Source organism: Heteronotia binoei, chromosome 14, assembly GCF_032191835.1.
Source record: "Heteronotia binoei isolate CCM8104 ecotype False Entrance Well chromosome 14, APGP_CSIRO_Hbin_v1, whole genome shotgun sequence".
Lineage (NCBI taxonomy): Eukaryota > Metazoa > Chordata > Lepidosauria > Squamata > Gekkonidae > Heteronotia > Heteronotia binoei.
In genome coordinates this window covers 69,218,134-69,241,020 of record NC_083236.1, presented here as the reverse complement: position 1 = coordinate 69,241,020, position 22,887 = coordinate 69,218,134, and the positions used below count along the sequence as shown (strand labels likewise).

Below are 22,887 nucleotides of genomic sequence, written 5' to 3'. Positions count from 1 at the left end.
CTAGGTGCTATTATTATTGGTAGTTTATTTATATTCCGCCCATTCCTCCACGGGAGAAAGGTAGCAGCCTGCAAACAAGCGAGCAACTTTGGCAGAAGGGCAGAGAAGGTTCTTCCACCGTCCAGGGGCAGGGAGTTCCGCCGGCTCGAGAGAAGGGAACTTGGAGGCGGGGCGTTTGTTTCCGCATAACCCCGCCCACAGACCAAGCCCCGCCCAGGCCTTCCCTCTGCGACCGCCCCAGCCCGGCTCCTCACCCTCCTCGCGGCGCCCTCGCCGCCGGCCGCTCCCCGCCGCAGCCTCCCTCCTCCGCCTCGCACATCTCGCGCGTTGATCTCGCGGCCTGCGCCAAGCACACTTCCGGCGCGTTCTTGTGACGTCGCGCGCGGGCACGGCGCCCTCTGCTCCTTCCGCTCCGCCCTCCCTGGTCGCGGGCCGATGACGTCCGGTCGGCCCCTCCCTCCGCTTCCGCTCGGGCCGCCGTCTCCATGGCCGCCGCGATGTTCCGCAGCTTGTTGGTCTCGGCGGGCGGCGGCGGAGGGGGGTCCCGGGAGGCCTCCCCGGCCGCCCCGCACCAGCCCGAGGGCACCGCGCTCGAGGCCCAGTTCAGCTGCCCCATCTGCCTCGAGGTCTACCAGCGCCCCGTCCGCATCGCCCCCTGCAGGCACACGTGAGGGACCCGGATGCAGGGGCCAAGGGGGAGGGGCCAAAGTGGAGGGGGGCTGGGGGGTCAGTCTCTCCACCCCCCCTTCGTGGCTGCTATGGGGGGGAGGCGAGAGGCAGAAATCATAGAGTTGACCAGCCTTGCCACTAGGCGAATTAGGTGATGGTCTAGGGCGCCGGCCTTCTGGGGGTGCAGAATTGGACGCCCCCCCCCATGTGACTTAGTGATATTATCAGTGCGGGGGAGGGGCTGCCGGAATATTGGCTGCTTTGGGGGGGGTTACCTCTCCACCCCCTGTGGCTGCTATAGAGAGGGAGGCGAAAGGCAGAAACGGCCCCAGAGGGGAAGAGGAGACTGTCTCCAGGGCGGGGGGAGGGGGGGAGGCATCTCTTCATTTGTGCACCTTTACCCCCCTACAGAGCTCAAAGCAGAATGCAGGCAAAGTTCTCCCTCCCCCTGTTTCTTCCTGCCTCCACAACAACCCTGTCAGGTGGGCTAGGCATAACAGCATACGATTGGCGTTGGGCTGTCTACCGAGGTTGAAGGTGGAGAATCATAGGTGATGGCCTGGGGCGCTGGCCTTCTGGGGGTGCCGAATTGGATGCACACCCCATGTGACTTAGTGATATTATCAGTGCGGGGGAGGGGGTGCCAGAATATTGGCTTCTTTGGGGGGGGTTACCTCTCCACCCCCTGTGGCTGCTATAGAGAGGGAGGCGAGAGGCAGAAATGGCCCCAGAGGGGAAGAGGAGACTGTCTCCAGGGCGGGGGGAGGGGGGGAGGCATCTCTTCATTTGTGCACCTTTACCCCCCTACAGAGCTCAAAGCAGAATGCAGGCAAAGTTCTCCCTCCCCCTGTTTCTTCCTGCCTCCACAACAACCCTGTCAGGTGGGCTAGGCATAACAGCATACTATTGGCGTTGGGCTGTCTACCGAGGTTGAAGGTGGAGAATCATAGGTGATGGCCTAGGGCACCAGGCCTTCTGGGGGGTGCCGAATTAGACGCACCCCCCTCTGTGAGTTAGTGATATTATCAGTGCGGGGGAGGGTGTGCCAGAATATTGGCTGCTTGGGGGGGGTCACCTCCACTCCCCGTGGCTGCAATAGGGGGGAAGACAAGAGGCAGAAACGGCCCCAGAGAGGAAGAGGAGACTGTCTCAAGGGAGGGGGGGGGAGGCATCTCTTCATTTGTGCACCTTTACCCCCCTACAGAGCTCAAAGCAGAATGCGGGCGAAGTTCTCCCTCCTTCTGTTCCTTCCTACCTCCACAACAACCCTGTCAGGTGGGCTAGGCATAACAGCATATGATTCGTGCTGGGCTGCCTACCAAGGTTCAGGGTGGAGAATCATAGGTGATGGCCTAGGGCGCCGGCCTTCTGGGGGTGCCGAATTGGACGCACCCCCCATGTGACTTAGTGATATTATCAGTGCAGGGGAGGGGTGCCGGAATATTGGCTGCTTTGGGGGGGGGGGTCACCTCTCCACCCCCTGTGGCTGCTATAGGGGGGAGGCGAGAGGCAGAAACGGCCCCAGAGGGGAAGAGGAGACCGTCTCCAGGGCGGAGTGCGGGGAGACATCTCTTCATTCGTACACCTTTACCCCCCTACAGAGCTCAAAGCAGAATGCAGGCAAAATTCTCCCTCCTCCTGTTTCTTCCTACCTCCACAACAACCCTGTTAGGTGGGCTAGGCATAACAGCATATGATTGGTGCTGGGCTGCCTACCAAGGTTCAGGGTGGAGAATCATAGGCTTTCTGGGGGTGCCGAATTGTGTGACTTAGTGATATTGGCTGCTTTGTGTGGGGGGTCACCTCTCCACCCCCCGTGGCTGCTATGGGGGGGAGGCGAGAGGCAGAAATAGCCCCAGAGGGATCATTGTGGGGAAGAGGAGACTGTCTCCGGGGTGGAGAGCAGTTGTGGGGGGGAGTAAGTAAGTAAGTAAAATTTTATTTGTATCCCGCCCTCCCCGCCTAGGCAGGCTCAGGGCGGCTAACAACATTTCGTACATATACAATAATGTATGTAGGGGTCCTGGGCAGTTGTGTGGGAGGCATCTCTTCATTTAACTACCTTTACCCTTCCCCCCCCCCTCAAAGCAGAATGCAGGCAAAGTTCTCCTTCCTCCACAACAACCCTGTCAGGTGGGCTAGGCATAACAGCATGTGATTGGCACAGGATTGCCTAGCCAGGTTCAGGTTCCTCAGTGGAATAGGCTTCCTCGGGAGGTGGCGGGCTCTCCTTCCTTGGAGATTTTTAAACAGAGGCTAGATGGCCATCTGCCAGCAATGAAGCTCCTGTGAATTTAGGGGGAGGTGTTTGTGAGTTTAGAGCGATTCCTCAGTGGAACAGGCTCCCTTGAGAGGTGGTGGGCTCTCCTTCCTTGGAGGTTTTTAAATAGAGACTAGATGGCCATCTCACAGCAATGAAGAGCCTGTGAATTTAGGGGGAGGTATTTGTGAGTCTCCTGCACTGTGCAGGGGGTTGGACTAGATGACCTTGGAGGTCCCTTCCAACTCTTATGATGCTAGGGTGAAGAATCATAGAGTTGGAGCATCATAGAATGGAAGCAGGGCCAGCCTTTCCACTAGACAAATTAGGTGATTGCCTAGGGCTCTGGCCTTCTGGGGGTTCCAAATTGGGCACACTCCCCCATGTGCCATTATGACTGAGGGGTGGGTGTGCTAGAAGTTAGCCTTGTCTAGGGTGCCAGAAAGTCTTTGGGCAGCCCTAGTTGGAAGGGATCTCCTGGATCATCTAGTCCAACTCCCTGCACAATGCAAGAAACTAACAAATACCTCCCGTCCCTACAACCCAGTGACAACTACTCCATGCCTAGAAGATGACAAAATACCCTCCAGGATCTCTGGCCAAACTGGCCTGGAGAAAAATTTACTGCCTGACCCCAAAGCAGTGATCAGCATTTCCCTGGGCATGTAAGAAAGGGCCGCGAGAACTTGAGCACAGATGCAACCCTTCCTGCCTCTCACAATCTGCCTAATTTACAGAATCGGCACTGCTGTCAGAAGACCACGAAGGCGGTAGTTGGGAGGAGGGGGAGCATTTTAGGTGCCAGCGAAAGGCCCTGTGAGGGGCAGCAGACAGAACCAGCGTGTGCGTGAGGGAAAGGGAGCGTTTTCAGGGACCCCAAGGAGAGGTTGCAGCTGGAGGAGGCAAGTGGAAGTTTAGTGGGAAGTCAGTTTAGCGGGAGAGAGATGGGAAGGTGTTTACGGGCTGCTTATTCCCTGGTGTTTGGAAGGCGGACTCAGGAGTTGCCTTCTGCGGGCTTGTCAGGAGCAATAACAACCGGATCACGTGGACTGAGGCTACGGATGACAGAGCCAGGCTGGTTCCTTCACATCCTTGCTGGTGGATGTGAGCGAGGAGGCACTGGAGCGTGAACTTGCGTTCCATCCCCTTCATTTTATTTTCGTAATGAGCCTTTGTTCCAGGCAAGCAAGATTTCTGAAGTCACTGGTTTGTATGAATGTTGTGGTTCCTCGCTTTCCTGCTTTGCCACTTTAAAAGTGAGGGGCGACTAAAGCTTTGCCACTTTAAAAGTGAGGGGCGACTGTCTCTGTGGCTGTTCTGAGATGAATTAGTAGATGCCTGCAGAATGCGCGTACGGGAAGGACCAGAAACTCCGTCCTTCACTAGCATTGTGAGATCTTAATCCGTGGACCAAAAGGCTTTTCTCTCTGGGGTTTTTGGAGTTCTTGATTTGTAGGCTCGTGGCTCCAAGAACTTTCACAAGTAGGTCAAACATTTGAGCTACTTTAAGAAACAGATTAAGCCAGCGCAGTGTGTTTTGGTAGTCCAAGCAAGATGTGCCCATGTCTTTCTGTGCATTGCCAGGGGGGGCTTGTGTTTCACATGCCCAGGAGAAAGTGCTGCTGGCCATCTACCGTACCCCATTGTGGTTGTGGTGTCTTCTTTCATTTCCAAAGAAAATTAAATGGGGAAAGATAAGGGAAATAAAACAGGCTGATGATGAGTGTCCAGAAGATTGTCTAACAATGCTAGAAGAGGGACTGAAGCGGTATTCAAGAATTAACCCCACAGATCCTGATAGTGACTATCATGGACCCCACGGGTAGTGACTCTGATACGGGATGGTCTGTTGCCAGATCTCTCTTCTTTGATTAAAAAATAGCACAGTTGTGAGCTGATAGAATTTAGAGAGAAGAGAAAGACTGAGAGTTTCAGAATTTTAGCAGACTTACAGTGCAATCCTAAAGAGAGCTACTCCCATCTAAGCCCATTCATTTCAAGAGAGACCCACAGAAGAAACCTTCAAATGTAAACAACAAACCATGGAATTCCTGCACTGTGCAGGGGGTTGGACTAGATGACCTTAAAGCGGGGGTGGCCAACGGTAGCTCTCCAGATGTTTTTTTTTGCCTACAACTCCCATCAGCCCCGGCCATTGGGCATGCTGGCTGGGGCTGATGGGAGTTGTAGGCAAAAGAAACATCTGGAGAGCTACCGTTGACCCACCCCGGCCTTAAAGTATTCCGACAAAAAGTCTTTAGTGTTCCATATGTTACTAAAGGTTCAATTTCAAAGTGCCTCGGTGCTTGTCTTATCCGCCATATATCACAAAAATTTCATTATTCGCCATCACTTTTACCAAACCAGTCTTTTCTTTCCACTGTTCCGATAATCCTATGAAACAATATCCAAAAGATTTTTTTGTCAGTATACTTGGTTATGTAATTCCACTGTTCGTTGTTTACATTTGGCATTTGCTAGTTGCATGCATGGTTTTTCTGGTCATCTTGAGTACTAGCTGATAGGCACTGTGGGCAAGAGAATTTTTGCATGTCAGGCCAATAAAGAAATGTATTTGTGTGAAGCTGCTGCAGCTTCTCTGGTCTACTGAACTATTGCATGGTCAACAGTTGATGCCCTTGCTGCCCTTGTGCAGAACCCAGAAGTTGCAGTTAGTGCAGAATGCTGCTGCCCGGCTGTTATTGGGGCTCCCAAGATGGGGGCACATTCGGCCGGGGCTCCGGGCTCTGCACTGGCTGCCAATAATATACCGAGTCCGGTACAAGCTTCTGGTCATTACCTTTAAAGCCCTATATGGCCTAGGACCTGCCTACCTGAGGGACCGTCTCTCCCCACATGTTCCCCAGAGAGTACTGAGATCAGGAACCCAAAATCTTCTCGTTGTCCCCGGGCCAAAGGAAGCCCGCCTGAAATCTACCAGGGACAGGGCTTTCTCTGTAATGGCCCCATGCTGGTGGAACCAGCTGCTGGAAGAGGTGAGGGCTCTGCGGGACCTTGCTCAGTTCCGCAGAGCCTGTAAGACAGCCCTCTTCCAGCTGGCTTACAACTAACCGGCATAGGAAACTGAGTGTAGTTCTATTAGATTTCTGCTATGTTTTAATGCTATGTTTTAATGTTTTTAACTGTGTAAAATGCTTAAATTTAATATTTTTGTGTTAGATTTTATGTGCTGTGAGCCGCCCTGAGCCACCTTGGTGGGAAGGGCGGGATATAAATCATAAACTAAACTAAACTGTATTTTCTCTCCGTGGGTAAACTTGCAGGGTACTCAAAATAGCTTCTTAGGGCACAGAGTAATTCAGAGCTGGTGGGATCTAAGTGCAAGAGGCAGTTCAGGGAGAACTGTGGTTGATGTCCAAGTTATGAACATCTGAAGCTGCCTTCTACTGAATCAGGCCCTCGGTCCATCGAAGTCAGTCTCGTCTACTCAGACTGGCAGCGGCTCTCCAGGGTCTCACGCTGAGGTTTTTCACTTGCCTGGACCCTTTTGAGTTGGAGAGGCCGGGGATTGAACCTGGGACCTTTTGTTTACCAAGCAGATGCTCGACCACTGAGCCACCGTCCCTCCCCCAAATTAACTTCTCTGCTCAATAGATACGGTTGGATGCCATCTGCCGCTGAAGAAATGAGCCGTGAACATACGAAATGAGCAGTGAACATAACATGAAGTTAATAAATAGCCTTCAGTATCTTGTTGGCCCCGAGAGATAACGTCTTGGACATAGGTTTGAAGACATGTGGCCAAATCTGCGTATGGATGAGCATACCTAGACATTCTGCGGCTTGGACATATGGACATATGAAGCTGCCTTATACGGAATCAGACCCTCGGTCCATCAAAGTCAGTATTGTCTACACAGACTGGCAGCGGCTCTCCAGGGTCTCAAGCTGAGGTTTTTCACACCTATTTGCCTGGACCCTTTTTTAGAGATGCCAGGGATTGAACCTGGGACCCTCTGCTTCCCAAGCAGATGCTCTACCACTGAGCCACCGTCCCTCCCCCTTAGACAGTGGTGGAGCAGGGAAGGCTGCAGGGAGGCATTTGCCAGCAGCTGATCTGGGAAAATGGGCATGTGCTGTGGGACAAATGAGAAGAGCTGCAATTTAGGAAGAAGGGCAAGGGACCCTTGAGCTCTGTTCTCCCACTTCCTTCTGCCTGAGTCCCCTTGGTGGCAGAGTAAACCTTCTGAGTCATATGAGTTGTCACTTCACCGTGCTAAGCAGATGACACGCCAAAGAGAAGAGCCCCCCCCCCTTCTCTTGGCAACCGGCTCTTTGTTGCCACTCCCCAGTCGTTTGCTCTATGTCAGGGGGGGCCAAACTGTGGCTCTTCCACACATATTTTCCTCTCTCCTATTGGAGAGCCAGTTTCGTGCAGTGGTGAAGTGTGCGGACTCTTATCTGGGGGAACCGGGTTTGATTCCCCATTCCTCCACTTGCACCTGCTAGCATGGCCTTGGGTCAGCCATACCTCTGGCAGAGGTTGTCCTTGAAAGGGCAGCTGCTGTGAGAGCTCTCTCAGCCCCACCCACCTCACAGGGTGCCTGTTGTGGAGGAGGAAGGGAAAGGAGGTTGTAGGCTGCTCTGAGGCTCTTTGGAGTGGAGGGCGGGATATAAATCCAATATCTTCATCTACCTCACAGGGTGTCTGTTGTGGAGGAGGAAGGGAAAGGAGATTGTGAACCGCTCTGAGACTCTTCGGAGTGGAGGGCGGGATATAAATCCAATATCCAACTCAAAAGGGTCCAGGCAAATAAGTGTCAAAAACCTCAGCTTGACACCCTGGAGAGCTGCTGCCAGTCTGAGTAGACAAGACTGACTTTGATGGACTGAGAGTCTGATTCAGTAGAAGGCAGCTTCATATGTTCTGCTATTAGGGGAGACAGTGGCTCAGTGGTAGAGCGTCTGCTTGGTAAGCAGAAGGTCCCAGGTTCAATCTCCGGCATCTCCAACTAAAAAGGGTCCAGGCAAGTAAGCGTGAAAAACCTCAGCTGGAGACCCTGGAGAGTCGCTGCCAGTCTGAGTAGCAAGACTGACTTTGATGGACCCAGAAGGGTCTGATTTAGTACAAGGCAGCTTCAGATGTTCATATTAGGGGAGGAATGGTGGCTCAGTGGTAGAGCATCTGCTTGGTAAGCAGAAGGTCCCAGCTTCATATAACTATGCAGTTACATGTCTCCATTTGGCTTTTCTTTCAGACCTGTCCCAACAAATCTTTAGCTTTTTTTCCTCAGCTTGACAGACATCACTGGGGACTCTTTATTACTCCGCTCATGTCGATTTTCATTTTCGCTGTATTTCAAAATAAAAGTCCTCATCTGGTGTTGCCCCAACTCTGCTAAATAACCAAGTTCCTGCTTTAAGGAGGTTATGTTAACTATAATATCATGCGCTTTGATTTGAGCTGCCATTTCCTCCATAAAAAAAAAAACCTCAGTCTGTTAATCAAAGTTAGAGAATAGTTCAAAGACCCTGTTTCCTTCGGCTTCAAATTCTCCTCCTGCAGTTCAGTTACAACCATTTCAGTCCTAATTGAGCATCACATACATTTCTCTTGTAAGCATATCCCGTTTTTGTTCAGCCCATGTTGTAACCAGAAGGTGATCTCATTGACGCTTATTTATTTATAAACCAAATCAATTCAGATATCTTTGCTCAGTCCAGTTTAAATTGTTGAAAGTTTCCAGTTTGTTCTTTGCTTTTCTGAAGCCTTTCTTGCGGAGAAAAAGGCCCCCCCCCGCCTCCTTCATTTCTTTTTCCCTCCTTCACCTTTCTTTTGGAACAGTTCCAATTGTTGTTAAAAGATCCATTAACCGGTATTGTTAGAAAGCTGACTTCCGTTCATGGTAGAATTCCAGTGATTAAGGTAGAAGAAAGATGCATCAGAAGCTTATTGAAAGAGAAGAGCAGTCCGGCAATCACCTCTTGCTCATGGGATCTTGGTGGTGGGAGCACTGGAGCAGACAGGAAAAACAGGGAACAACCGCTGTTGCTTCTCTGGATCCTGTCGAGTTCCTTGCTAGCAGGGGGCCTCCCCAAGGCCCCCCTCGGTATGCTACGGCTGTAGCACCTCTCCTACCGCCCGATTAGGGATGGTCATTGGAGCCAAGCTCCTCCAACCACCTCGTACCTCGAGGCACTGAAACCCAGCAAGACCCTTTCTGTGAAGTCTTCTGGAGCAGGGAGCTTGTTTTCTGGCTAAGACATAGAAATACAAGAAGCTGTCCTTGAGAAGAAGAAGATCTTGGATTTATATCCCCCCCTCCACTCCAAATCTTAGAGTCTCAGAGCGGCTCACAATCTCCTCTATCTTCCTCCCCCCACGTCAGACACCCTGTGAGGTGGGTGGGGCTGAGAGGGCTCTCATAGCAGCTGCCCTTTCAAGGACAACCTCTGCCAGAGCTATGGCTGGCCCAAGGCCATTCCAGCAGCTGCAAGTGGAGGAGTGGGGAATCAAACCCGGTTCTCCCAGATTAGAGTCCACACACTTAACCACTACACCAAACTGGCTCTTTCAACCACCCTTTCAAGGAGAACCTCTGCCAGAGCTATGGCTGACCCAAGGCCACTCCAGCAGCTGCAAGTGGAGGAGTGGGGAATCAAACCCGATTCTCCCAGATAAGAGAGCTCTGGCTGACCCAAGGCCACTCCAGCAGCTGCAAGTGGAGGAGTGGGGACTCAAACCCAGTTCTCCCAGATAAGAGAGCTCTGGCTGACCCAAGGCCACTCCAGCAGCTGCAAGTGGAGGAGTGGGGACTCAAACCCGGTTCTCCCAGATAAGAGAGCTCTGGCTGACCCAAGGTCACTCCAGCAGCTGCAAGTGGAGGAATGGGGAATCAAACCCGGTTCTCCCAGATAAGAGAGCTCTGGCTGACCCAAGGCCATTCCAGCAGGTGCAAGTGGAGGAGTGGGGAATTGGACCCGGTTCTCCCAGATAAGAGAGCTCTGGCTGACCCAAGGCCATTCCAGCAGCTGCAAGTGGAGGAGTGGGGAATCAAACCCGGTTCTCCCAGATAAGAGGGCTCCGGCTGACCCAAAGCTATTCCAGCAGCTGCAAGTGGAGGAATGGGGAATCAAACCCGGTTCTCCCAGATAAGAGAGCTCTGGCTGACCCAAGGCCACTCCAGCAGCTGCAAGTGGAGGAGTGGGGAATCAAACCCGGTTCTCCCAGATAAGAGGGCTCCGGCTGACCCAAAGCTATTCCAGCAGCTGCAAGTGGAGGAGTGGGGAATCAAACCCGGTTCTCCCAGATAAGAGAGCTCTGGCTGACCCAAGGCCATTCCAACAGGTGCAAGCGGAGGAGTGGGGAATCAAACCCGGTTCTCCCAAATAAAAGAGCTCTGGCTGACCCAAGGCCATTCCAGCAGCTGCAAGTGGAGAAGTGGGGAATCAAACCCGGTTCTCCCAGATAAGAGAGCTCTGGATGACCCAAGGCCATTCCAGCAGCTGTAAGTGGAGGAGTGGGGAATCAAACCCAGTTCTCCCAGATAAGAGAGCTCTGGCTGACCCAAGGCCACTCCAGCAGCTGCAAGTGGAGGAGTGGGGAATCAAACCCGGTTCTCCCAGATAAGAGTCCGTGCACTTCACCACCACACCAGACTGGCTCTTTAAGCCTGTAAGGCAGGGGGAGTGCCCTGGGCAGGAGGCAGAAGGACTGGGCGGTTTGCTGCTTGAGATTTGATGAACTCTGTAGCAAAGCCAGCACGTTTGCAAGTGGGACGCTCGGCTGCCTTCCCTTCTCTCAGGTCTGATTCCGGCCTTGTAATCATTCTGCAAGGTTTCTTCCGCTGCCTTCCACTCTGATCCTACAGGCATAAGGAACTTGTAGCGCGCAAGCCGATTTTGCACCCCTGAAATGCGTTATCTGGGCTCGGGGCCATTGCTCAGATTGCTGTCGCCTCTGGCCCAGAGGGCAGAGGTAGCAGTTTCCTTAGGGATGCTGGTTATCTTGCCTGCTTGTGACATTAAAGAACAGTGAAGGCCAGGAGACAGTGAGCAGTTCCACGGCAAACAGGTGGGCCTGCTCCGCAGTCCCCCTCTCTGGGGTGGTGTAGCCTTCAGGACACAACAACATACCCCAGTTGTGGTGCAACAAACTTCCACTGGCTTGGAGGTTTCACAGTCTGGCCACCTTCTCGCACGTGTCCTATCACAGTGCCAAAAATAGAATGCCCTGTTGCAGTACAGCCTGTGCATCAAGTTTGTAATCAAGGGCATAGGGAGGAGTGTCCTCAGGGACTCCTCCGGAGCTTTTTTGTAGCAGGAACTCCTTTGCCTATTAGGCCACACACCCCTGATGTAGCCAATCCTCTTGGAGTTACAGTAGGCCCTGTACAAAGAGCCCTGTAAGCTCTTGGAGGATTGGCTACATCACAGGTGCGTGGCCTAATATGCAAAGGAGTTCCTGCTATGAAAAAAAGTCCTGGACTTCTCCATATTTTTGATCATCCACCCCCTTGCCAGTTTCTCAGCACCCCTCCCTTCCCTGGAGAGAAATACCCTCCAGGCTTCATGCTGAATTTGCTGGCAGTGCTGGGAATTATTAGGAAGGGAATTGAAAACAAATCAGCCGGTATCATGATGCCCCTGTATAAATCGATGGTGCGGTCTCATTTGGAATACTGTGTGCAATTCTGGTCACCGCACCTCAAAAAGGATATTATAGCATTGGAAAAAGTGCAGAAAAGGGCAACTAGAATGATTAAAGGTTTGGAACACTTTCCCTATGAAGAAAGGTTAAAACGCTTGGGGCTCTTTAGCTTGGAGAAACGTCGACTGCGGGGTGACATGATAGAGGTTTACAAGATAATGCATGGGATGGAGAAAGTAGAGAAAGAAGTCCTTTTTTCACTTTCTCACAATACAAGAACTCGTGGGCATTCAATGAAATTGCTGAGCAGTCGGGTTAGAACGGATAAAAGGAGGTACTTCTGCACCCAAAGGGTGATTAACATGTGGAATTCACTGCCAGCTTCAAGAGGGGGTTATATATATATATATATATATATATATATATATATATATATATATATATATATATATATATATATATATATAATTTTTGGCCCCTGTTTTGGACTGGATAGGCCACTGACCTGATCCAACATGGCTTCTCTGATGTTCTTATGTGACACAGAGTGTTGTACTGGAGGGGCCACTGGCCTGATCCAACATGGCTTCTCTGATGTTCTTATGTGACACAGAGTGTTGGACTGGATGGGTCGCTGGCCTGATCCAACATGGCTTCTCTGATGTTCTTATGTGACACAGTGTTGTACTGGAGGGGCCACTGGCCTGATCCAACAGGGCTTCTCTGATGTTCTTATGTGACAGAGTGTTGTACTGGAGGGGCCACTGGCCTGATCCAACATGGCTTCTCTTATGTTCTTATGTGACACAGAGTGTTGGACTGGATGGGTCGCTGGCCTGATCCAACAGGGCTTCTCTTATGTTCTTATGTGACACAGAGTGTTGGACTGGAGGGGCCATTGGCCTGATCCAACAGGGCTTCTCTTATGTTCTTATGTGACACAGAGTGTTGGACTGGAGGGGCCATTGGCCTGATCCAACAGGGCTTCTCTTATGTTCTTATGAGACACAGAGTGTTGGACTGGATGGGCCATTGGCCTGATCCAACAGGGCTTCTCTTATGTTCTTCTGTGACACAGAGTGTTGGACTGGATGGGCCACTGGCCTGATCCAACAGGGCTTCTCTTATGTTCTTCTGTGACACAGAGTGTTGGACTGGAGGGGCCATTGGCTTGATCCAACAGGGCTTCTCTTATGTTCTTATGTGACACAGAGTGTTGGACTGGATGGGCCACTGGCCTGATCCAACAGGGCTTCTCTTATGTTCTTCTGTGACACAGAGTGTTGGACTGGATGGGCCATTGGCCTGATCCAACATGGCTTTTCTTATGTTCTTATGTGACACAGAGTGTTGGACTGGAGGGGCCATTGGCCTGATCCAACATGGCTTCTCTTATGTTCTTATGTGACACAGAGTGTTGGACTGGAGGGGCCATTGGCCTGATCCAACATGGCTTCTCTTATGTGACACAGAGTGTTGGACTGGAGGGGCCATTGGCCTGATCCAACATGGCTTTTCTTATGTTCTTATATGACACAGAGTGTTGGACTGGATGGGCCACTGGCCTGATCCAACTTGGCTTCTGTTATGTTCTTATGTGACACTGAGTGTTGGACTGGATGGGCCATTGGCCTGATCCAGCAGGGCTTCTCTTATGTTCTTCTGTGACACAGTGTTGGACTGGATGGGCCACTGGCCTGATCCAACAGGGCTTCTCTTATGTTCTTACGGTGGATGTGCGTGTTTCTTAGTAGGTGAACAGCATTGGGTCTTGCTCTCCTTTCCAGGTTCTGTGGAGAGTGCCTGCAGCCCTGCCTCCAGGTGCCGTCTCCCCTCTGCCCGCTCTGCCGCATGCCCTTTGACCCCAAGAAGGTGGAGAAGGCCTCCAGCATGGACAAGCAGCTGTCATCCTACAAGGCCCCCTGCCGGGGCTGCACCAAGAAGGTACCTCTGAGAGCCATTTGCAAAGGAAGTTGGTGCAGATTCGTGCGTAGATGCCTGCCTGCACCAGGTTCAGGCGATGAGGAAGTGGTCGGGGTGGCTTTGTGGGTTCAGAGATCCGCCTCTCAGGGGGGTAAGGTTTGACACCGGAAAGAGGTAGCTTGCAATAGCATCTGCAAGTTAAAAGCCCCAAGAGTTAAAAGCCCCAAGTCGCTGTTAAGAGAATCAACTCATTTTCATCAGAAAAAAATACTTTGTAAATTTGTAAATCCGGCTTTCTGACGCAACGGAGAGCGCACTGGACTTCTAGGTGGCAGAAAAGAGGGCAACCAGTCTGCTGAGAGATGCTCAGGCATGGCTGCGGGTTTGACAGAATTACTTTTTTATGGATTTCAGGTAGCAGGTGTTGAAAGAGTCCTTTCGCTGCCTGAATCCTCGGAGAGCCGTAGCCAGTCAGTGTACAGTGCTGAATCAGATGAAGCAGTGGTGTGACTTGGTATAAGGCAGTTTGCTATGAATATACGGGGGCAAAAAGTTTTCCTTTTTTGGCCTGTCCAAATAATCCACTTCCTCTAGCAAGCACGTCTTTTGCCATCCGCTGCAGTTTGTAGCTTGGCTCACTTACCCGAGTCATCTCTTCTGTAAGCGCCTTTCTGTAGCTCACCTGCTCTGTAGCAATGTAGTCGTGCAAGGTAGCTGTCAGGTGGTTAATTGTCGGCAGGATCAGACGGGATTTTACATCTAGAGGCCCCGTTGAATGAGACCACAGCATCATCTTCAAGGCGATCCTATTTAGCCCTCTGATGCCCTGACCAAGATTGTTTTAGATTGTTTTTAATTCCATTGAATGAGTCCCCAGCTTGCTGGGGGGAAAGTGCAGATGACTAGGGAAGGCAAGGCCCAACCACCCCTAAAAAAGTCTGCTGTGAAAACGTGATGCGACATCACCCCAGAGTCGGAAACGACTGGTGCTTGCACAGGGGACTACCTTTACTTTTTTAATCCCATTGAAATTATTTTATTCTATTTATTGTATATTACTGTCCCTGCATTTGCTGAGTTGACTTGTGTCACTGGCCCTGAGCCCATTTGTGGGGAGGGCAGGTTGTCAATCAAAATAAATGTTGACCATGCAAATAAGTGTTGACTTCTTCAAAGCCAGAAGGCAGCACACCAGAACATTTTGCTCCCGTCATAAGGCTAGTTCTCTGCTTGAGGGACCACAACGAGCGTGTGAGGTACAGAGGTGTTGCTGAGGCTGAGTTTGTTCCCAGTGTGTCTCACCGGTTATCTCCCTTGTCTCTCTCCCTTTGTCAGTACATCTTTATTTATGCTTCTGTGCGTTGCTGTTTTCTCCCTCAAAATTTGATGATCTTAAAAGCTTGAAGATAACGTTCCTGGGTCCAATCCTCTTCCTCCTCCTCGTCTTCCAGGTGATGCTGGCAAAAATGAGGTCGCACGTCACATCCTGCGCTAAAGTTCAGGAACAGATGGCCAACTGTCCAAAGTTTGTTCCCGTCGTCCCAACCTCCCAGCCCATTCCCAGGTATTAATTTCTCCCCCCGACCGGAGCAGCAGATCAGGCCGCGGTTTCGAGGCTCACGCTCTCAGAGGTGGGAGCGGGGTGCCTTCTTTCGAAAGGACGCTTTCCCGAGCCACCTGACGGCGCTTTTCGTCTGGGTGACCTTTCCGGGCCCATCCCCCTCGCGCGCGCTCTCGCTCTCTCTCTTCCTCCCCCTTTGCAGCAATATCCCAAACCGATCCACGTTTGTGTGCCCGTATTGCGGAGCACGGAACCTGGACCAGCAGGAGCTGGTGAAGCACTGCATGGAAAACCACCGCAACGACCCCAACAAAGTGGTGAGTGGCCCCCGTGCCCTGGTGGCGTCACCCCACAAGCCCTCAGGAACTGGAGAGGGCAGACAGACAGACAGACAGTTCATTTACGGTCACAGGCCAATTAAAATGGAAGCGTTTAAAAGCTTCAACACAAAAAATAAAATCTATGCTATAATAAGTATTAGGATAGACAGTCGTCTTAATGTGTTCAGGATAGGAGTCACATCAAGACACAAGTTAAAACAGAACATCTTAAAACTGAGAAGCAGTAAAACGAGTCTTTCAGATGCTATAGGAGGCAGCGCAGAACTTGGCAACAGCTTCGGAAAGGAGCTGGTTTTCGCCCGATAGCATGAGATTAAGACATTCTAATTCCAGCAGCCCAGAATTTGCCCTTAATATAGGCTCTGTATATTTCACCCGGGCCTCTCTATACCAGGAACACCTAAGAATTATGTGCATAGTGGATTCAACTTCCCCTGAGCCACAGTGGCAAAGCCTTTGCGCAAAAGGGATCCCCTTGTACCTGCCCTCGAGAACTAGAGAGGGAATGCTGTGGTGGAGCGTTTGAGGAGGAGGGGTCCCTGCGCCCACCCTCCAAACGCTGGTGCTGTGAGACTGTGCCGAACCCCCCAGACTGTGAGTCAGAAAAAGCTAGCGGCGCCTTGTTCAGCTCCTCAGCTGATGCATACCGAAGGAGACTGGGGTGACTGATGGACTGCGCAAGCCAGCGCATGTTTGAATCCATTTCCCGTACAGAGCTGAGAGTCAGTTGTTTGCCCGCTTGCGCTCCTGGGCTTCGAATGCCCTGCCTCTTTCTAGTTCACAGAACGGCCGTTCAGCCTCTCTGGCAGGCCGGGGCAGAGCTGTCTCGGTTTCTTTCAGCAGAAATCAGAAGACAGACAGACAGACTCTGTCCCAGAGCACAGGAGGGCGGGGAGCTGTTCTGTTCTTGCTCGCTGCTTGCCACCGGGTGTGTGTTGCAGGCAGTGTTTCTTTCATCTCCAGGACCGTTTCCAAAAGCAGCCTTCGGTTTTGATGTGGGGTTGAGCCAGCCTCGCGCTGTGCCACGTACCCCTGATGTCAGTGCACGACCAAATTTAGAACCCACAGTCAGATGACTGCTCGAGCTGATGTGGATTTCACGGAGAAGTTGGTTGAAGCCTCTTGTAGGAGGACGCCATCTTCTTCCTCCAGGGACCCAAGGCGTTCCATTCTGTTCCTCAAACAGGATTCTGCATAAGGATCACCAGTTCTCCGCTCCTCGCAATGGTGGACGGGCAGCGACACGCTTTTTTAGCCCTCTTTGTGCTCCCGGGTGGCTGCATCAGCGAGGCAGGTGCAGACTGTGCGGTAGCTTCTGTGTGCCACCCTGAGGCGTAGCGCTGCTTTGGCCCAGCTTCAGGAGGGGACTGGATAAGCATCTAAAGCAGAGGTCCATCAGTGGCTATTAGCCACAGCTTATTGATGGAACTCTCTGTCTGGGGCAGTCATGCTCTGTATTCTTGGTGCTTGGGACGGCACAGTGGGAGGGCTTCTAGTCTCCTGGCCCCACTAGTGGACTTTCTGATGGCACCTGTGTATTGGTCTCTGGGTGACACCAGGTATTGGGAGGGACAGTGGCTCAGTGGTAGAGCATCTGCTTGGGAAGCAGAAGGTCCCAGGTTCAATCCCCAGCATCTCCAAAAAAGGGTCCAGGCAAATTGGTGTGAAAAACCTCAGCTTGAGACCCTGGAGAGCCGCTGCCAGTCTGAGAAGACAATACTGACTTTGATGGACCCAGGAGGGTCTGATTCAGTAGAAGGCAGCTTCATATGTTCATATGACACGGAGTGCTGGTCTGGAGGGGCCACTGGCCTGATCCAACAGGGCTTCTCTTATGTTCTTAGGGTATAGATGGAATTCTCTGTCTGGGGCAAGTGATGCTCTGTATTCTTGGTGCTTGGGGGGGCACAGTGGGAGGGCTTCTAGTGTCCTGGCCCCACTGGTGGACCTCCTGATGGCACCTAGTTTCTTTTGGCCTCTGTGTGACGCAAAGTGTTGGACTGGATGGGCCATTGGCCTGGTCGAACATGGCTTCTCTGATGTTCTTATGTCTGGGGCAGTGATGCTCTGTATTCTTGGTGCTTGGGGGGGCACAGTGGGAGGGCTTCTAGTGTCCTGGCCCCACTGGTGGACCTCCTGATGGCACCTAGTTTCTTTTGGCCTCTGTGTGACGCAAAGTGTTGGACTGGATGGGCCATTGGCCTGGTCGAACATGGCTTCTCTGATGTTCTTATGTCTGGGGCAGTGATGCTCTGCATTCTTGGTGCTGGGGGGGAGCACAGTGGGAGGGCTTCTAGTGTCCTGGCCCCACTGGTGGACCTCCTGATGGCACCTAGCTTCTTTTGGCCTCTGTGTGACACAAAGTGTCGGACTGGATGGGCCATTGGCCTGATCCAACGTGACTTCTCTGACGTTCTTATGACCCCATCCCATTTTCCCTCCCTGGGCGCTGCAGGTCTGTCCCGTCTGCTCGGCCATGCCTTGGGGCGACCCCAGCTACAAAAGCGCCAACTTCCTGCAGCACCTTCTCCACCGGCACAAGTTCTCCTACGACACGTTTGTGGTGAGTTCTGTTGGAATGGGCGGCTGGGCGGTCGATGATTAGTGGGGGTGAGTCGTTGGGGCGAGGGCACCGTTCCGGCTCCTGCTTGCGGACCGAGCTTTACAGTTGCTGACGGGCGAGGGGGAAAGAGAATATTTGTCCCTGAAATACGAGCGGCTTCTGCTTCTGAGCTCAACCAGGCATTCTGTCTCCCTGCTCCTAAAAGGCTCCTTCCCTTGAGGTGAGCTAGAATAATGCCTTCAGACAGAGCTGCGTGTGTTTGCGCATGAATGAGTGAGTGCTTTGGCATGACTTTCTTTCTTCCCCTCCCCCCCCAAGGCTGTTGTGCACAACTCGAGAGGCTGAGTGCGGAGAGGTCCCCTTCCAAGTCACACAGAGCAGCTATTCCTTAGGGGTCCACATCTGGCCCACAGCTGCTGAAGGGCTTTGTAGGAGCATCAGCCCGCAGCGGTGATGTGCAGCCATGAAAGTGCCCTGGCACCGGAGGAACAGGCAGATCCTCAGTGCCATTTGGAGCTCTCCAGAGCAGGCCAAGACTCAGACGTGGACCTCAGGCCAAAAACACTTGCCCACCACTGGGCAGTGGGCAGGACCTGGCTTGCTCGGCTGTAGTCAAGTCTGTGCAGTTGTCAGCTGCACAGGAACGGGCAAAGAACCTTCCTTGCAGGCTTCTCCTCAGTCTCAAGCAGTCCTTTCACGCAGGTGTTCGATGGCCACTTAGCTTCTACAGCTGTCCTGTGCCTGGGGCAAAATCTGTTGCCCGCTGTAGAATGTGGCACCTTGATACACGTAGCTGCTTTCTACAGAATCACATTGGTCCATCTCAGGGGTGGCCAACGGTAGCTCTCCAGATGTTTTTTGCCAATGGCTGGGGCTGATGGGAGTTGTAGGCAAAAAACATCTGGAGAACTACCGTTGGCCACCCCTGGCCCATTTAAGCCGATATTGTCTACTCAGACTGGCAGCTGCTCTCCAGGGTCTCAGGCAGGCCTCATATTCAGCAAGAGCTCCCAGGAGCGCAGCTCCTGAACCTTTCTGACGGTTCCCTCTCCTCCTCCCCACCTACATTGTCCATTGAATAGGAGGTGCAGCTGCATAACAATCCCTGGATTAGGAGAGCGGGCAGGAGATTGTGAGCCGCTCTGAGACTCTTCGGAGTGGAGGGCGGGATATAAATCCAATATTTTCATCTACCTCACAGGGTGTCTGTTGTGGGGGAGGAAGGGAAAGGAGATTGTGAGCCGCTCTGAGACTCTTTGGAGTGGAGGGAGGGATATAAATCCAATATCTTCATCTACCTCACAGGGTGTCTGTTGTGGGGGGGGGAAGGGAAAGGAGATTGTGAGCCGCTCTGAGACTCTTCGGAGTGGAGGGCGGGATATAAATCCTATATCTTCTTCTTCTTCTCTTGCTGCTAGAATCCTAGAGTTGGAAGGGTCGTCTAGGGTCATCTAGCCCAACCCCCCAAACTCACAAGGATTTTCCCCCGCCCTCACTCTCCTGATCTGCCTAATTTCACAGAATTAGCATTGCTGTCAGATGGCCATCTAGCCTCTGTTTAAAAATCTCTTAAGGAAGGAGAGCCCACCACCTCACGAGGAGGAAGCCTGTTCCACTGTGGAACCGCTCTAACGGTCAGGAAGTTCTTCCTAATGTTGAACCGGAAACCCTTCGGATTTAATTTCAACCTGTTGGTTCTGGTCCTAACTTCTGGGGCCACAGAAAACAATTTCAGAGCCAGGTTTTTAGCTACGAGCTAGACTTCCAGGCAGTCCCTCTAAGCTCTGGAGTCTTTGTAAGTAAAAATTCTATTTTGGGAGCTTCTGGCATTAAAGCTTTGAGCTACCGCATAAATTAGTTTGCTCTGGAGCCATTTTTTTCCTGAGCTAAGACAAAAATGTGTGAGCTGGAAGCTTAAAAACTGTGAGCTAGCTCCCACGAACTGAGTTTAGAGGGAACACTGTTTCTGGTGTACCAAAGAGCTTGAGATCTCAATACTATTCAGGTATTGCATAATATTGCATAAGAAAGAAGAGCCCGTGGTGCAGAGTGGTAAAGCTGCAGTACTGCAGTCCAAGCTCTGCTCATGACCTGAGTTCGATCCCAGCGGAAGCTGGGTTTTCAGGTAGCCGGCTCCAGGTTGACTCAACCTTCCATCCTTCCGAGGTCGGTAAAATGAGGATCCAGCTTGCTGGGGGGGAAGTGTAAATGACCGGGGAAGACAATGGCAAACCACCCCGTAAAAAGTCTGCTGTGAAAACCTGATGCGACGTCACCCCAGAGTTGGAAACGACTGGTGCTTGCACAGGGGACTACCTTTACCTTTATTGCATAATATTGGGAGGGGTGAGTAAGGTGCCCCCCCTCCCTCTTGCTTCCTCAAGGCCATCTCGTTTTTCTCGTTTCCAGGATTACAGCATTGACGAAGAAGCGGCTCTACAAGCAGCCCTGGCCCTTTCCCTCTCTGAGAACTGAATGCAGCTGCCTGGTGACCTCTTGGAAGTTGCGGGGGCCCCTTGCTGCAGGCCCCTCCCTTCCTCCAGCGCTTGTACTTCCCTCGGCCTCGCCCAGTAAGCAGGCCGCCCGCCTGTGTCCTCAACTTCCTTCTTGCCACGCTGGAGTCGAGCGGAACCTTCCTTCGTCTTACAGAGCCGAGAGGGGGACGATCCCGACACGCTGGCTGGCTGGGCGGGGGAAGCCCAGAGGTCGCCAAGCCACCCGGTTTGTGCCGCAGGGTGGATGTTCCCCTTCTCCGTGCGGAAGGTGTATTTTATTGGGATGCTTTTAATAAGACGTTTCACACCATTGGCCCTTGTTCCATTTGCGGTTTACATAGCGACAATGCATTTTGTGGGCGGGGGGGGGATTCTCTGGATTTCTTTTTTTCTAACTCGACCGCGTGTTCATCCATGTGGGGTTTTTTTAACTTTAAAAGAGAAAGAGCATGGGGCATTGGACTTTGTGGAAGAAACTCTTGCGTCCTTGGCCTGCTGTTGCTTCCGAGGCGGAGAAGCAGACCGGGATTGAACTCCTGGGCAGAGATGCTGATAAGCATTCCAGAAAACCCGCAAGCAAGAAGACGACTTCCGTTTTGACTGCAAGCTGTCTTCTCTCCCCCCCCCCCCACCCTGCCCCCTCCCCGCTTTCCCCAACCGGCCTGGCTCATTTTGTACTGGCTTTTGTGATACTCTTAGAGGTTCTTGCATTTTTTTTTTCTACATCTCTCTCGACGTGACAATATCCTTTTCACATTTTATAGAGAAAAAAGAAAAACAAAGCAGTTGACTCTTGATATTGCAATATCTGTGTTTGACTAGGAACAATAGTATTTTTATGGAGCATTATTTTTTAAAGTATATTTTTTAAAAGAAAAAAAAAAGCAGCCCACCGAATGGGACGCTGGTTGTGTTTTTATTGTCCGGGAGTGGGGTGGGGGGGGGGGTTGTTTCCTTTCCCCTTGAGGAATAAAAAGAAGGTCTTTGCTGAACTTGACCTTCTCTGAAATTCTTTTTTTCTCTGCGTAAATAATCGTTTCTTTTTAGAAGCTAGAGAGATGCGAGACCATTTCAGGTGGTCATGAGCTCTGTTAGAGCCACTGCCGCAAAAGCGTGTTGTCCAGGTATTACACCACTGGGCCAGTGGCTCTTGAGTAGACTTGACGGGAATAAAATCTGTGAATAAGTTTCAGCGAGTGTGTGTCTTGTCTGTTTGTCTCTCCCCTCCCCTCCCCTCCCCCACCTTCCCGCAACTTGAAGGATTCTTTTTAATTGGGTAGGGGCCGGCCTGAGCTCTGGGACTCTTGGAGTTCAGCCGCCGTTGGACGCCAACTCAAGCTATCAAGCACCAAAGCCACGAAGGCTAAGGAGGTATGTCTCATTTCTGGTGTTTCTGCTACACGAGGCCCAGGAGATGCTCTCGGCTTCTGCGCTCACACACCTCCGTGAGAAGCCTCACCAGAAGCTGAGGAACCGCTGATGAATCTTCTTGCCTCTCTGACACACCGGCTGAGACGTTGAGAGGGGGGAACTCCTGACCAACTGGCGCCAGATGGGGATGTTCCTGGGTGAGCAAAGCACAGCTGTGCAGGTCTCGCCCGCCGTCCAGCTGCCACCCTCCAGGTGTTCATTTTGGGACGCAGCGGTAGCTAAGAGAGAGGGTGATTTTGTGGGTCAGGGCCATCAGCTGGACGCTTTGTGAACTCTGAAGCAGATGCCTGGCTGACAGGCCCTCAGCTACAGTGGGGCCCAGGGGTGCAGGCCCATCCTTTCAAACTCCCCTTCCAACTGTATGGCCCCTGCATCAGAGAGCCCCCAGTCTGTCCCCTTTGCTCATCGCCGCTCTGAACAAGTGCTAACATTGCTGCTGGTCTTTTGGCTTTCTTTTTTTTTGTTTTGTCTCCCCTTCCCTAACACAGCATGCAGAGTAATGGGAGGGGGGAGAGTCAAGAGGTCTCTAAGAAAGAGGTGAGGGGAGCGGAGCTGCTGTGACTGCCCTGGCAAAGGGGGTTAGCTTGTGGGATTCAAGGCAGTTTACAGTGCCGGGAGCCCAGGGCTGTCAAACCAGGTGGCCCCCCACTCCCAACAACAAAACCTGGAGAGCCAGTTTGGTGTAGTGGTTAAGTGTGCGGACTCTTATCTGGGAGAACCGGGTTTGATTCCCCACTCCTCCACTTGCACCTGCTGGAATGGCCTTGGGTCAGCCAAAGCTCTCTTATCTGGGAGAATCAGGTTTGATTCCCCACTCCTCCACTTGAACCTGCTAGAATGGCCTTGGGTCAGCCAGAGCTCTCTTATCTGGGAGAACCGGGTTTGAGTCCTCACTCCTCCACTTGCACCTGCTAGAATGGCCTTGGGTCAGCCATAGCTCTCTTACCTGGGAGAACCGGGTTTGATTCCCCACTCCTCCACTTGCACCTGCTAGAATGGCCTTGGGTCAGCCATAGCTCTCTTATTGGGTTTG

General features: G+C 52.0%; 2 protein-coding genes across 3 annotated transcripts in view; one reads left to right on the top strand and one right to left on the bottom strand.

The window, feature by feature from the left end:
- The window catches only part of CTU2 (cytosolic thiouridylase subunit 2), a 28,502-nt gene extending 28,183 nt beyond the window's left edge, over positions 1 to 319 (bottom strand). The window contains exon 1 of one of the 2 annotated variants that reach the window (XM_060253760.1): positions 255 to 319. In XM_060253760.1, coding sequence (XP_060109743.1) covers positions 255 to 319 — 65 coding nt within the window. The remainder of the gene's footprint in view (positions 1 to 254) is intronic. The other variant, XM_060253761.1, reaches the window with a different exon arrangement.
- A 127-nt stretch (positions 320 to 446) lies between these two features.
- Positions 447 to 21,615, top strand: RNF166 (ring finger protein 166). The gene is made up of 6 exons (XM_060254401.1): positions 447 to 667; positions 13,328 to 13,484; positions 14,915 to 15,027; positions 15,227 to 15,341; positions 17,821 to 17,928; positions 20,338 to 21,615. Exons 1-6 carry the CDS (start codon positions 486 to 488, stop codon positions 20,401 to 20,403), a joined length of 741 nt encoding a protein of 246 aa, XP_060110384.1. The 5' UTR covers positions 447 to 485; the 3' UTR covers positions 20,404 to 21,615.
- The last annotated feature ends 1,272 nt before the right edge of the window (positions 21,616 to 22,887 follow it).

Excerpts from the sequence above, each read along its gene's own strand:
- RNF166 (XM_060254401.1), top strand. The coding sequence starts at position 486 with ATGGCCGCCGCGATGTTCCGCAGCTTGTTGGTCTCGGCGGGCGGCGGC. Across the intron at positions 15,342-17,820 it reads GCAACGACCCCAACAAAGTG|GTCTGTCCCGTCTGCTCGGC; the intron begins GTGAGTGGCCCC and ends TGGGCGCTGCAG. Across the intron at positions 17,929-20,337 it reads TCTCCTACGACACGTTTGTG|GATTACAGCATTGACGAAGA; the intron begins GTGAGTTCTGTT and ends TCTCGTTTCCAG.